General features: G+C 45.9%; 1 protein-coding gene across 1 annotated transcript; it reads right to left on the bottom strand.

The window, feature by feature from the left end:
* Positions 1-13,331: 13,331 nt before the first annotated feature.
* On the bottom strand, positions 13,332-14,439 carry LOC100284387 (endochitinase PR4). Its single transcript, NM_001157282.1, has 2 exons — positions 13,994-14,439; positions 13,332-13,925 (listed from the first exon to the last, which is right to left on the bottom strand). Exons 1-2 carry the CDS (start codon positions 14,394-14,396, stop codon positions 13,513-13,515), a joined length of 816 nt encoding a protein of 271 aa, NP_001150754.1. The 5' UTR covers positions 14,397-14,439; the 3' UTR covers positions 13,332-13,512.
* Positions 14,440-15,889: the final 1,450 nt, after the last annotated feature.

The following is a 15,889-nucleotide window of genomic DNA, read 5'->3' as shown; positions in this document are numbered from 1 at the left end:
GCTCATCTAAAGAAGTGGCTTCACCTCGTGAGCCAGAGCCAAAGCCGTTTTTGGAGAAGCCAGAGCCCTGCCAAAAGGGCCCTAAGGGCCCTTTGGTAGGGCTTATTTTTCAGCTTCGGCTCTGGCTCATGCAAAAGTTGTGCCAAACACCTCTTTTTCAAATGGCTTCACTAGTGAAGTGCTTTTCCAAAATGAACTAGAGGGCATGAGCCAAAAAAGTGGCTCACCCGGCTTCAGCTCACGTAATTTTTGCACAATAGCCCTCCCACCAGTCCAAATTAATTTTTTTGGTCCTGCCCTCAATCCCTAGCCACGTACAGGAGAGATTTTTCAGAAAAACTATACAAGGGTCTTTCTGAAAAACAACCTATAAGCCGTTTTGCCAAATGATTTTTCAGAATGGTTTTGGCTCATCTAAAGAAGTGGCTTCACCTCGTGAGCCAGAGCCAAAGCCGTTTTTGGAGAAGCCAGAGCCCTGCCAAAAGGGCCTAGCTCCTCTTTAGAAGCTAAAAGGGACTAAAAGGATAATTCTTATTATTTTAGTCATCTTTAGCTCTTTACATTACATTAGGACCTTTAGCTCCTAGACTGGACTGACTAAATTTTAGACACTTTTGTTCAAGCTTCTGAGATCTAAACAAGCCCTTTGTTCAGTAAGGACATCTTAACTAAAGCGAAAAGGCAGATCTTAAAGTGACTAAACTCTAAGACCTTGCTAGAATTGTTATGTTAAATAGTGTGCCAGCAAACATTCTTGAGTGGTATATCTGTTAATCCTTAGATTTGAGGTTGTCATTATGTGTAGTGATGTATTTTGGGGCTATCAAATGGTACTTCGCAATAGGGTAGTTATAAAAGTAATTTTGGATGTACCATGAAACATAGGGTATGATGTGAGTGTATCAAGATGAAATGTCTCTCCTACATAATAGGAGAGATATATCTCTAAGCCCCTTTGAAATCTTCATGTGTGTTTTTTGTAATTAATACAACTAGTGTAGTAGCATCTACTCTAGCGTTGCATTTGAGACATGTTTAGTTCACATTCAAGTTTGAGAAAGATTGGCAATCATAAAAAAATGGTGAAAGCCACAAAGGATTATCATGTGCTCAATGTGGAAAAAGAGGAAGAAGAAAAACAAAATGCAAGGATCAAGGCAACAATATAAGTTAGGGTATTTTATTTTGTCGGCTAAGACGCAATAGAGTGTGTGATCGATCGGATTTAGAAAAGATGGCCGTGTTAAAATATAATACAAGTGGATTGTCCATCTCTTTCTATCAACTTAAGCTTTTTAGGTTGGAATGGTTGGTGGATGCAATTTAATATGGTATCAAATCCAGACGTCATGAATTCGAATCTTAGTTAACACGATTAAAATATAAAATAATTGTTTCTTGCTCATATTCCACGCCTGAGACCAAAAATAGGTTCAACATGAAGGGGTGTTGGAATATCATTAGTAAATTGTCCATCTCTTCCTACTTGCTTAAGCTTTTGAATTGGATTGGTTGGTGCATGTAATTTAATATGTCATACTATTAAGATAGGACCAAATAAAAATGTTTATTAAAATACTTTGAAAAATATGTAAGAATCTGGTATGCCTAGAGGGGATGAATAGGGTACCTGCAAGAACTCAACTCCGAAAACAATAAGAACCTTAAGCATGTGGCACTGCCATGGGGTTGTCCAACACTATCGCGTAACCAAATCTTCACAAAATCTTACGAGATTTTACCTTGTCTATTCCTTCATATTACTAAGTGACTCCTACAGTCCTACTACCTGGGACTAAGATGAGCAACTCAATAGAAACAAGAAAACTAGGGTTCATATAAACATTGAGCACAATAACACAGACCCTAGCTAATCAAACTGAGCATCACACAACAAGCACACATGACATAATAATTTGTCCTATAGTTCAGCTCGCCACAAAGGGTTGTCTACGTCCACATTTTTTAGGTACGTCACAAAAGATAAAGGTCTCACACACTTCCTCGATCTCAAGCTGAAAGGGAATTAGGCTTACACCTAGTTCCTAAATAATTTTGGTGGTTGAATTGCCCAACACAAATATTGGACTGACTAGTTTGCTCTAGTGTATAAGTTATACAGGTGCAAAAGGTTCACATCTAGCCAATAAAAAGACCAAGTGTTGGATTCAACAAAGGAGCAATAAGGCAACCGAGGGCACCTCTGGCTGGAGGCACCGGACTGTCCGGTGTGCACCGGACAGTGTCCGGTGCGCCCGTAGACTTCGTTTTCTACCCTTCGCCAGAGGACTTCGACTTCAACCCTTCGCCCTCGGGAATTCGCGGAGGCCGGCGCGCTATAATTCACCGGACTGTCCGGTGTGCACCGGACATGTCCGGTGCGCCAACGAACCGCGGCCTCCGGAACTCGTCATCCTCGGGTTTTCACGACAGCCGCTCCGCTATAATTCACCGGACTGTCCGGTGTGCACCGGACTGTCCGGTGTGCCAGCGGAGCAACGGCTCTCTGCGGCGCCAACGGCTCCCTGCGCAGCATTAAATGCGCGCGCAGCGCGCGCAGACGTCAGGGCTGCCCATACCGGTGCACCGGACATCAAACAGTGCATGTCCGGTGTGCACCGGACACCTCGGCAGGCCCACAAGTCAGAAGCTTCAACGGTCAGAATCCAACGGCAATGGTGACGTGGCAGAGGCACCGGACTGTCCGGTGTGCACCGGACTGTCCGGTGCGCCATCGAACAGAGGCTGCCAGCAACGGTCACTTTTGGTGGTTGGGGCTATAAATACCCCAACCACCCCACCATTCATTGCATCCAAGTTTTCCACTTCTCAACTACTACAAGAGCTCTAGCATTCAATTCTAGACACACTAAAGAGATCAAATCCTCTCCAATTCCACACAAAGCCCTAGTGACTAGTGAGAGTGATTTGCCGTGTTCATTTGAGCTCTTGCGCTTGGATTGCTTCTTTTCTTTCTCACTTGTTCTTGAGATCACACTCCATTGTAATCAAGGCAAGAGGCACCAATTGTGTGGTGGCCCTTGCGGGGAAGTTTTGTTCCCGGCTTTGATTAGAGAAGAGAAGCTCACTCGGTCCGAGGGACCGTTTGAGAGAGGGAAGGGTTGAAAGAGACCCGGCCTTTGTGGCCTCCTCAACGGGGAGTAGGTTTGCAAGAACCGAACCTCGGTAAAACAAATCTCCGTGTCTCTCTTGCTTATTCGCTTGGGATTTGTTTTGCGCCCTCTCTCTCGGACTCATTTATATTTCTAACGCTAACCCGGCTTGTAGTTGTGTTTATATTTGTAAATTTCAGTTTCGCCCTATTCACCCCCCCTCTAGGCGACTATCAATTGGTATCAGAGCCCGGTTCTTCATTAGAGCCTAACCGCTCGAAGTGATGTCGGGAGATCACGCCAAGAAGGAGATGGAGACCGGCGAAAAGCCCACTACAAGCTACGGGAGCACTTCATCGGAAGAGTCCCGCACCAAAAGGAGGGAGAAGAAGAAGAGCTCCTCCAACAAAGGGAAGGAGAAGAAATCTTCTTCTCACCACAAAGAGAAGAAGGAAAAATCTTCTTCCCACAAGCCGCATCGGAAAGGCGACAAGCACAAGAGGATGAGGAAGGTGGTCTACTACGAGACCGACACTTCATCAACATCGACCTCCGACTCCGATGCGCCCTCCGTCACTTCTAAGCGCCAAGAGCGCAAGAAGTATAGTAAGATCCCTCTACGCTACCCTCGCATTTCCAAACATACACCTTTACTTTCCGTCCCACTAGGCAAACCACCAACTTTTGATGGTGAAGATTACGCTAGGTGGAGCGATTTAATGCGATTTCATCTAATCTCGCTCCACAAAAGCATATGGGATGTTGTTGAGTTTGGTGCGCAGGTACCATCCGTAGGGGATGAAAACTATGATGAGGATGAGGTGGCCCAAATCGAGCACTTCAACTCTCAAGCCACAACCATACTCCTTGCCTCTCTAAGCAAGGAAGAATACAACAAAGTGCAAGGGTTGAAAAATGCAAAGGAGATTTGGGATGTGCTCAAAACTGCGCACGAGGGAGATGAGCTCACCAAGATCACCAAGCGGGAAACGATCGAGGGGGAGCTCGGTCGGTTCCGGCTTCAAAAAGGGGAGGAGCCACAACACATGTACAACCGGCTCAAGACTTTGGTGAACCAAGTGCGCAACCTCGGGAGCAAGAAGTGGGATGACCACGAAGTGGTAAATGTTATTTTAAGATCTCTCATTTTTCTTAATCCCACTCAAGTTCAATTGATTCGTGGTAATCCTAGATATACTAAAATGACCCCCGAGGAAGTTATCGGGCATTTTGTAAGTTTTGAATGCATGATAGAAGGCTCGAGGAAAATCAACGAGCTTGGCGACCCATCCGAAGCCCAACCCGTTGCATTCAAGGCAACGGAGGAGAAGAAGGAGGAGTCTACACCAAGTAGACAACCAATAGACGCCTCCAAGCTCGACAATGAGGAAATGGCGCTCGTCATCAAGAGCTTCCGTCAAATCCTCAAGCAAAGGAGGGGGAAGGACTACAAGTCCCGCTCCAAGAAGGTTTGCTACAAGTGTGGTAAGCCCGGTCATTTTATTGCTAAATGTCCTATATCTAGTGACAGTGACCGAGGCGACGACAAGAAGGGGAGAAGAAAGGAGAAGAAAAGGTACTACAAGAAGAAGGGCGGCGATGCCCATGTTTGTCGGGAATGGGATTCCGACGAAAGCTCAAGCGACTCCTCCGACGACGAGGACGCCGCCAACATCGCCGTCACCAAGGGACTCCTCTTCCCCAACGTCGGCCACAAGTGCCTCATGGCAAAGGACGGCAAAAAGAAGAAGGTTAAATCCAACTCCTCCACTAAATATGAATCTTCTAGTGATGATAATGCTAGTGATGAGGAGGATAATTTGCGTTCCCTTTTTGCCAACCTTAACATAGCTCAAAAAGAAAAGTTAAATGAATTAGTTAGTGCTATTCATGAAAAGGATGACCTTTTGGACTCCCAAGAGGATTGTCTAATTAAAGAAAACAAGAAACATGTTAAGGTTAAAAAGGCTTATGCTCTAGAAGTAGAAAAATGTGAAAAATTGTCTAGTGAGCTAAGCACTTGCCGTGAGATGATTAACAACCTTAGAAATGAAAATGCTATTTTAAATGCTAAGGTTGATTCACAGGTTTGTAACGTTTCAATTCCCAATCTTAGAGATGATAACATTGACTTGCTTGCTAAGATTGATGAATTGAATGCATCTCTTGCTAGCCTTAGATTAGAGAATGAAAATTTAATTGCTAAGGCTAAAGATTTTAATGTTTGCAATGCTACTATTTCCGACCTTAGAACTAAGAATGAAATGTTGCATGCTAAGGTTGTAGAACTTAAATCTTGCAAACCCTCTACATCTAATCTTGAGCATGTTTCTATTTGCACTAGATGTAGAGATATTGATGTTAATGCTATTCTTGATCATATGGCTTTAATTAAACAACAAAATGATCATATAGCAAAATTAGATGCTAAAATTGCCGAGCACAATCTAGAAAATGAGAAATTTAAATTTGCTCGTAGCATGCTTTATAATGGGAGACGCCCTGGCATTAAGGATGGCATTGGCTTCCAAAGGGGAGACAATGTCAAACTTAATGCTCCTCCAAAGAACTTATCTAACTTTGTTAAGGGCAAGGCTCCCATGCCTCAGGATAACGAGGGTTACATTTTGTACCCTGCCGGCTATCCTGAGAGCAAAATTAGAAAGATTCATTCTAGGAAGTCTCACTCTGGCCCCAATCATGCTTTCATGTATAAGGGTGAGACATCTAGTTCTAGGCAACCAACCCGTGCCAAGTTGCCTAAGAAGAAAATTCCTAATGCATCAAATGAACATAGCATTTCATTTAAGACTTTTGATGCATCATATGTTTTGACTAACAAATCCGGCAAGGTCGTTGCCAAGTTTGTTGGGGGCAAACACAAGGGCTCCAAGGCTTGTGTTTGGGTACCCAAAGTTCTTGTATCTAATGCCAAAGGACCCAAAACAGTTTGGGTACCTAAAGTCAAGAACTAAATTTGTTTTGTAGGTTTATGCATCCGGGGGCTCAAGTTGGATACTCGACAGCGGGTGCACAAACCACATGACCGGGGAGAAAAGGATGTTCTCCTCATATGAGAAAAATAAAGATCCCCAACGAGCTATCACATTCGGGGATGGAAATCAAGGGTTGGTCAAAGGTTTGGGTAAAATTGCTATTTCACCTGACCATTCCATTTCCAATGTTTTTCTTGTTGATTCATTAGATTACAACTTGCTTTCTGTTTCCCAATTATGTCAAATGGGCTACAGCTGTCTTTTTACTGATATAGGTGTCACTGTCTTTAGAAGAAGTGATGATTCAATAGCATTTAAGGGTGTGTTAGAGGGTCAGCTATACTTAGTGGATTTTAATAGAGCTGAACTCGACACATGCTTAATTGCTAAGACTAACATGGGTTGGCTCTGGCATCGCCGACTAGCCCATGTTGGGATGAAGAATCTTCACAAGCTTCTAAAGGGAGAGCACATTTTAGGATTAACAAATGTTCATTTTGAGAAAGACAGGATTTGTAGCGCATGCCAGGCGGGGAAGCAAGTTGGAGTCCATCACCCACACAAGAACATCATGACGACCGACAGGCCGCTTGAGCTACTCCACATGGATCTATTCGGCCCGATTGCTTACATAAGCATCGGCGGGAGTAAGTATTGTCTTGTTATTGTGGATGATTATTCTCGCTTCACTTGGGTATTCTTTTTACAGGAAAAATCTCAAACCCAAGAGACCTTAAAGGGATTCTTGAGACGAGCTCAAAATGAGTTCGGCTTAAGGATCAAGAAAATAAGAAGCGACAACGGGACGGAGTTCAAGAACTCTCAAATTGAAGGCTTCCTTGAGGAGGAGGGCATCAAGCATGAGTTCTCCTCTCCCTACACGCCACAACAAAATGGTGTAGTGGAGAGGAAGAATCGAACTCTATTGGACATGGCAAGAACCATGCTTGATGAGTACAAGACACCGGACCGGTTTTGGGCCGAAGCGGTCAACACCGCCTGCTACGCCATCAACCGGTTATATCTTCACCGAATCCTCAAGAAGACATCATATGAACTCCTAACCGGTAAAAAGCCCAACATTTCATATTTTAGAGTTTTTGGTAGCAAATGCTTCATTCTTATTAAAAGAGGTAGAAAATCTAAATTTGCTCCTAAAACTGTAGAAGGCTTTTTACTTGGTTATGACTCAAACACAAGGGCATATAGGGTCTTTAACAAGTCCACTGGACTAGTTGAAGTCTCATGTGACGTTGTGTTTGATGAAACTAACGGCTCTCAAGTAGAGCAAGTTGATCTTGATGAAGTAGGTGAAGAACAGGCTCCATGCATAGCGCTTAGGAACATGTCCATTGGGGATGTGTGTCCTAGGGAATCCGAAGAGCCTCCAAATGCACAAGATCAACCATCATCCTCCATGCAAGCATCTCCACCAACTCAAAATGAGGATGAGGCTCAAGTTGATGAAGGGCAAAATCAAGAAGATGAGCCACCTCAAGATAATGGCAATGATCAAGGGGGAGATGCAAATGATCAAGAAAAGGAGGATGAGGAAGAACCAAGACCGCCACACCCAAGAGTCCACCAAGCAATACAACGAGATCACCCCGTCGACACCATCCTCGGCGACATTCATAAGGGGGTAACTACTCGATCTCGGGTTGCACATTTTTGTGAACATTACTCGTTTGTTTCCTCTATTGAGCCACACAGGGTAGAGGAAGCACTTCAAGATTCGGATTGGGTGATGGCGATGCAAGAGGAGCTCAACAATTTCACAAGGAATGAGGTATGGCATTTGGTTTCACGTCCTAATCAAAATGTTGTAGGAACCAAGTGGGTCTTCCGCAACAAGCAAGATGAGCATGGTGCGGTGACAAGGAACAAAGCTCGACTCGTGGCCAAGGGGTATTCACAAGTCGAAGGTTTGGATTTCGGTGAAACCTATGCACCCGTAGCTAGGCTTGAGTCAATTCGCATATTATTAGCCTATGCTACTTACCATGGCTTCAAGCTTTATCAAATGGACGTGAAGAGTGCCTTCCTCAATGGACCAATCAAGGAAGAGGTCTATGTTGAGCAACCTCCCGGCTTTGAAGACAGTAAGTACCCTAACCATGTCTATAGGCTCTCTAAGGCGCTTTATGGGCTCAAGCAAGCCCCAAGAGCATGGTATGAATGCCTAAGAGATTTCCTTATTGCTAATGGCTTCAAAGTTGGCAAGGCCGATCCTACACTCTTTACTAAAACTCTTGAGAATGACTTGTTTGTATGCCAAATTTATGTTGATGATATTATATTTGGGTCTACTAACGAGTCTACATGTGAAGAGTTTAGTAGGATCATGACACAGAAATTCGAGATGTCGATGATGGGGGAGTTGAAGTATTTTCTAGGATTCCAAGTCAAGCAACTCCAAGAGGGCACCTTCATTAGCCAAACGAAGTACACTCAAGACATTCTTGCTAAGTTTGGGATGAAGGATGCCAAGCCCATCAAGACACCCATGGGAACAAATGGGCATCTCGACCTCGACACGGGAGGTAAGTCCGTGGATCAAAAGGTATACCGGTCGATGATTGGTTCATTGCTTTATTTATGTGCATCTCGACCGGACATTATGCTTTCCGTTTGCATGTGTGCAAGATTCCAATCCGACCCTAAGGAATCCCACCTTACGGCCGTAAAACGAATCTTGAGATATTTGGCTTATACCCCTAAGTTTGGGCTTTGGTACCCTCGGGGATCCACATTTGATTTGATTGGTTATTCGGATGCCGATTGGGCGGGGTGCAAAATTAATAGGAAGAGCACATCAGGGACTTGCCAGTTCTTGGGAAGATCCTTGGTGTCTTGGGCTTCAAAGAAGCAAAATTCGGTCGCTCTTTCCACCGCTGAAGCCGAGTACATTGCCGCAGGACATTGTTGCGCGCAATTGCTTTGGATGAGGCAAACCCTGCGGGACTACGGTTACAAATTAACCAAAGTCCCTTTGCTATGTGATAATGAGAGTGCAATCAAAATGGCCGACAATCCCGTCGAGCATAGCCGCACTAAGCACATAGCCATTCGGTATCATTTTCTTAGGGATCACCAACAAAAGGGGGATATCGAGATTTCTTACATTAATACTAAAGATCAATTAGCCGATATCTTTACCAAGCCACTTGATGAACAATCTTTTACCAGACTTAGGCATGAGCTCAATATTCTTGATTCTAGAAATTTCTTTTGCTAGCTTGCACACATAGCTCATTTAAATACCTTTGATCATATCTCTTTTATATGCTATGACTAATGTATTTTCAAGTCGATTTCAAACCAAGTCATAGGTATATTGAAAGGGAATTGGAGTCTTCGGCGAAGACAAAGACTTCCACTCCGTAACTCATGCTTCGCCATCACTCCGAGCAACTCTCTCTTCTTTGGGGGAGAAATGAGCATCAAGGAAAAGGACTTCATCCTTGGGGGAGAGAGTAAAAGCTCAAACGCAAAAGGACTTCGTCTTTGGTATAATCTTAACTCATTTATTTATGACCAAAGGGGAAGATTGCACTTAAAGGGCTCTAATGATTCCGTTTTTGGCGATTCATGCCAAAAAGGGGGAGAAATGAGCCCAAAGCAAAAGGACCGCACCACCACCACCATATTCAAAAACTTAGTGCTTTCCAAAAGTCTTTATCATTTGGTATCCTATTGTGTTCAAAAGGGGGAGAAAGTAGTATTTCAAAAATGGTATATCAAAACCCTCTTGAACACTAAGAGGTGGATCTCTTTTAGGGGGAGTTTTGTTTAGTCAAAGGAAAAGCATTTGAAATAGGGGGAGACAATTTCAAATCTTGAAAATGCTTTGCAAACTCTTATTCATGAACCTTTGACTATTTGCAAAAGATCTTTGAAATGGATTTACAAAAAGAATTTGCAAAAACAAAACATGTGGTGCAAACGTGGTCCAAAATGTTATATAAGAAAGAAACATTCCTTGCATATCTTGTAAGTAGTTATATTGGCTCAATTCCAAGTAACCTTTGCACTTACATTATGTAAACTAGTTCAATTATGCACTTCTATATTTGCTTTGGTTGTGTTGGCATCAATCACCAAAAAGGGGGAGATTGAAAGGGAATTAGGCTTACACCTAGTTCCTAAATAATTTTGGTGGTTGAATTGCCCAACACAAATATTGGACTGACTAGTTTGCTCTAGTGTATAAGTTATACAGGTGCAAAAGGTTCACATCTAGCCAATAAAAAGACCAAGTGTTGGATTCAACAAAGGAGCAATAAGGCAACCGAGGGCACCTCTGGCTGGAGGCACCGGACTGTCCGGTGTGCACCGGACAGTGTCCGGTGCGCCCGTAGACTTCGTTTTCTACCCTTCGCCAGAGGACTTCGACTTCAACCCTTCGCCCTCGGGAATTCGCGGAGGCCGGCGCGCTATAATTCACCGGACTGTCCGGTGTGCACCGGACATGTCCGGTGCGCCAACGAACCGCGGCCTCCGGAACTCGTCATCCTCGGGTTTTCACGACAGCCGCTCCGCTATAATTCACCGGACTGTCCGGTGTGCACCGGACTGTCCGGTGTGCCAGCGGAGCAACGGCTCTCTGCGGCGCCAACGGCTCCCTGCGCAGCATTAAATGCGCGCGCAGCGCGCGCAGACGTCAGGGCTGCCCATACCGGTGCACCGGACATCAAACAGTGCATGTCCGGTGTGCACCGGACACCTCGGCAGGCCCACAAGTCAGAAGCTTCAACGGTCAGAATCCAACGGCAATGGTGACGTGGCAGAGGCACCGGACTGTCCGGTGTGCACCGGACTGTCCGGTGCGCCATCGAACAGAGGCTGCCAGCAACGGTCACTTTTGGTGGTTGGGGCTATAAATACCCCAACCACCCCACCATTCATTGCATCCAAGTTTTCCACTTCTCAACTACTACAAGAGCTCTAGCATTCAATTCTAGACACACTAAAGAGATCAAATCCTCTCCAATTCCACACAAAGCCCTAGTGACTAGTGAGAGTGATTTGCCGTGTTCATTTGAGCTCTTGCGCTTGGATTGCTTCTTTTCTTTCTCACTTGTTCTTGAGATCACACTCCATTGTAATCAAGGCAAGAGGCACCAATTGTGTGGTGGCCCTTGCGGGGAAGTTTTGTTCCCGGCTTTGATTAGAGAAGAGAAGCTCACTCGGTCCGAGGGACCGTTTGAGAGAGGGAAGGGTTGAAAGAGACCCGACCTTTGTGGCCTCCTCAACGGGGAGTAGGTTTGCAAGAACCGAACCTCGGTAAAACAAATCTCCGTGTCTCTCTTGCTTATTCGCTTGGGATTTGTTTTGCGCCCTCTCTCTCGGACTCATTTATATTTCTAACGCTAACCCGGCTTGTAGTTGTGTTTATATTTGTAAATTTCAGTTTCGCCCTATTCACCCCCCCTCTAGGCGACTATCACAAGCCAAGAGCTCAAGCTCTTGAGACGAGGGCATTCTATTAATTTTAAGATTACTTATAAATTTCTAAGGCTGCAACAAGTTCCTGCAGCTCATGGACGAAGTTCTTGCCAGCTAGAGTAAGCTCCAAGGGTGGAGTGAAGATTATTAGACATAAGGACTTCAATGCTCAAGAGGAAGAGAGAGAAAGAGAGAGAGAGAGTTCTTGTTGTGTTATTTCCTGATTTGAAACTGTAGAGTTCTTGAGCTGGTTTGGTTGAGGTAGTGAGGAAGGAAGTGAATCCTAGGGGACAAGGAGAGGGATATGACCCATGTTCCATATCATACCGTCAGAAATCGCAGTAGGTGACTATTGGAATGACCAAGAATGGAATATTCAAAGTTCCCCTGTCTAAAGATCATATTAAAGTTCACACATGTTAGAGAAACTCAAATGAGTTAAAACTTTGGCACAATGTTCTCGGACCTAAATAGGAGTGGTTGGTGGAGTTTGAGCATTGATAGACCTTAACGTACTGACAATCTCATGTTCCCCTTATTAGTCAATGATCCTATACTAATTAATATTATAAATGTAAAAATGAGTCCGTATAAGCTTGGGGTGTCCACCACTGTCTTATGTAATCTTCTGTTTATGGTTGCCCTATTCATAATGCTCGATAAATAGTGATAGTTCTCTAATTGTGATGTCACTATCACCAAAACCCACAATTAGGGCTTTATTGCACTTACAAATGTAACTATGATCTAATATATTTCGCAAAATATTTGAGAGTTAACAAACTTGACAAGACATGAGAAAAAACTTTAGATGCAGTTTCTCATAAGGCACCATACATGTATGGTACACCAGACATGATCACCACATACAATGTTGGCTTGTATTTGATGTATAGTTTTTTAGTCAAGCACAATGGTGCTCAATGTGCATCGAATATGGTAAGCCGGATCTGGATGTGTCCTGTGAGGCACCAGATGACCTACTTGACAGGGCATTCAAAGAGCATATGGAACACACACTTTAGCTCTACAGTGCATCAGACATGTCGAGTGTGGCACCAAATACCATATTGGACTGGGTACTTAGAGACTATGTTAAATGTACACTTCAACCCGACATGCACCCGACACCTAAAAAGGGTAACAACTACTTTATAGCCGTAGGTATTATAACCAATGGAAAAGCACCGAACATGTCTGGTGCACATGTGTAGGATTCAGATCCAATGTTGCACCAGATATGCCTAGTGCCCTTGATTTCTATCCACCAAGAGGTAACAATTGGATTTTAAGTTAGGGCTATAAATAGACCTCTTGTCTAGTCTTGTCTAGCATCCCTTCACTTCTTGCACTTGAGAACACCTCTTGGGACTAGGGACATATACTCCACTCTCTTGCATCTTATAGAACATCATTTGGGTGTGAGGTTGGAGAGCTCCTAGTGCATCACATACAGTTGTTGCTATAGTTAAATGGATTGGGTTGGTTCTACACTTATTACTCTTAGTGATTGTTATCACCTAGATGACCCAAGGTTCGTGGGATCATTGAACAACTATTAGAGATTGTTGTTGACTTTAATCATTGATTGTGAGGGGTCTTGTGCTCTTTTCTCATGAGAGATTCACTAAGAGCAACTTTAGTGAAATCATGATTTGACTGTGTGATACTTACGACATGAACCACCTTGTTTGAATCCGTCATAACGAGAACGTATGCTAACGACAAACAACTTAACCTCAGGGATAGCCCGACAAAGGCCTGCTGGGTGTTTAAACGAAAGCTAATGCAAATCAGATTTTTATTTCCGTATATAGTCAGTATCAGAACAGCACCGACGCGCATATCAGAATTGACACCGCCAAACCGAAACATCCGCACCACGCAATCGCCATCTATCCATCAACCAACACATGTGTAAGTACAGGACAACAACCCAATGAGAGAGAGATCATTCAGCAGGTGAGGTTGTTGCCCGGGTCGACGCCGAAATCCTGGCAGAACTGCTTGTAGTAGGCGACGCGGTTGTTGACGGAGTTGGGGTTCTTGCCGTCGCACTCGAGCGCGCCGTTGATGGCCCGGATGGTGGCGCCGAAGCCCTGGCCGGAGACGATGGCCCCGTGCACGTTGTTCATCCAGTACCAGAGCGCGGAGCGGAACGCGAGCACGGCGCTGCGCGCCACCGCGTCGGGGTCGCCCAGCCCGTCGAAGCCGATGCTCTGCCCCGCGGGCCCGTAGTTGAAGTTCCAGGAGATCTGCAGCGGGCCGCGGCCGTAGTACCCCTTCCCCGCCTGGCACGGCCACTGCGTGTTGTTCCGGTCGCAGTAGTTCTTGCTCGGCCCGTCGATCTCGTTGATGTAGCAGAACTCTGCGAGCAGTCGAAACTTGATTAGTAGCAGCTAGAGCTTGGACGAGCTTCGGTTTGTTCGCACGTACTTATGGTCTCGTGGTTGGCGTTGCCGAAGAAGGCGGCGATCTCGCGCTTGGAGTCGTCGACGGTGCCGGTGCGGCCGAACGCCGGGTAGTAGCCGGCGGCGGCGAGGAAGGCGTCGCGGGTGTAGAAGCCGTTGGCCTCGCACGAGGCGGCGGCCTGCGCGAGGAGCGCGTCGAAGAAGGCCGGCGTCACGATGCTGGCCACGGACGCGTTGTTGGTCTCCGGCACGTCGCAGGGGCCCGACTGGCACCCGGCGCCGCAGTAGTCCTCGCCCGTCCCGCAGTACCCGAACCGGCTGCAGCACAGGCCCGACGCGCACCCGCAGTTCTGCGCGGCGGCCGACAAGGCGAGCGCCAGCAGGACGACGACGACCGCCGCCGTCGGTGGCGCGAGCTTCTGTGCCATGGCTGCAGGTTGCGTTTGTGTGCGATGCCCGCGATGCCCGGCGATGGCGAGTGAGTTTCACGGTGGGCTGGGGCTTAATTGGCTTTTATAGAGTAGTAGAGGATTGGGCTTAACTTTTGGAGAGGAAGCATGCGATCGTCCAACCAAATGAAGCGAGGGCCGAGTCAAGTCAAACCCAGGTCGGCATCTGCACGTCGGTGTGTGTGAACCGCGTCGACCTCTGAAGCACGTCGCCGTCGCCTCACTTTCTATCCGGCTAGGCTACCATGGCGTAACGGCCGCGCAGATCGTCAGAGACGACGAAAACGTGAAGCAGTTTCCGTGCTCAGCTGCACGTTTGTTCTTTGGCGGCCGGCGGATGACAGCGTTGTTGTTATTACTCAAAGTGAAGTCTGCCTGGCGGCCGACGGGCGAGCCAAACAGCAGTTCTGCGTTTTGGTTACCGTACGTGGAGTAGGTCAGGTGTGGCGTCGCGATAATTGTTCAAGCTGTTCCTCTGCAACCGTAAGGACGGAATCAGTCGGCGTTTGTTCTGGAAAGAGATCACTACTCTGAAGACTATTCGTGCAGCGCTGACAACAAGAACCGGAGTTGCGTCAGCGAGTCAAAGTCAAACCGAGGCCCCAACTATTAGTCAGCGCCCAGCTGTATCCATTACATTTCTTATCGTCATGGCCGGATCCGAGTATTTGACATTGACACGCACAAGCACCGGTAGAGCCGCGACACTAGGCTATTTGTCGAGTGCATTTTATCGATGCTTTATCGAGCACCACTCTCGACGAAATAAAACAATCGACACAGACTTCGTTTACGCGAAACACTCGACGTAGAAAGACACTCGGTAAAGAAGACTTTGCTGAATATCAAACTCAGTAAAGAGTGACTTTACCGAGTACAGTGACCATAGCACCCGTCAAAGAAGACACACCCGAGAATCGGTAAAGTTTCTTTGCCGAGTGATGTGGCTGAGACACTCGGCAAAGAGACTCACAAATAAGTCCACTGGTGCTCCTGTTGCCGAGAGCTAGTCCAGCTGTCACTCGATAAAGAGAGAGCCTTTGTTGAGTGCCTCTTGGAGCACTCGACAAAGGGACTGACAAATGGACCAAGGGGGTTTTGTCGAGCGCTAGTCCAACAGACACTCGGCAAAAAGGAAGCCTTTCCCGAGTGTCGTGTAGGACGTGACAGTGACTTTTCTTTGCAGAATACCAGATGACACTCGGCAAAGCGTTAGTCGAGTGTCCGACAAAAAAAATACTCGGCAAAAAGCCGTTGTCGATATACAGTTCGCCGCTCGGCAAAGCAACTATGTCCGGTAGTACGAGTTTAGTCAAGGAGCGTTGTTTATGCTGCAACGGCAATCACTCATCGTTTCAGCGCACGCCGTAGTGGAACTGAACCGGTCAGAGCTTCTTCGAAGCATATAGATATAACACATATAACACAAATGCATGGACCACCATGACTAGAGACATCAACGGGTGAAACAT

This window comes from Zea mays, chromosome 5 (assembly GCF_902167145.1).
Source record: "Zea mays cultivar B73 chromosome 5, Zm-B73-REFERENCE-NAM-5.0, whole genome shotgun sequence".
NCBI classification, from domain to species: Eukaryota; Viridiplantae; Streptophyta; class Magnoliopsida; order Poales; family Poaceae; genus Zea; species Zea mays.
The sequence above is the reverse complement of the archived record's forward strand: the minus strand, read 5'-3'. Positions and strand labels throughout refer to the sequence as shown.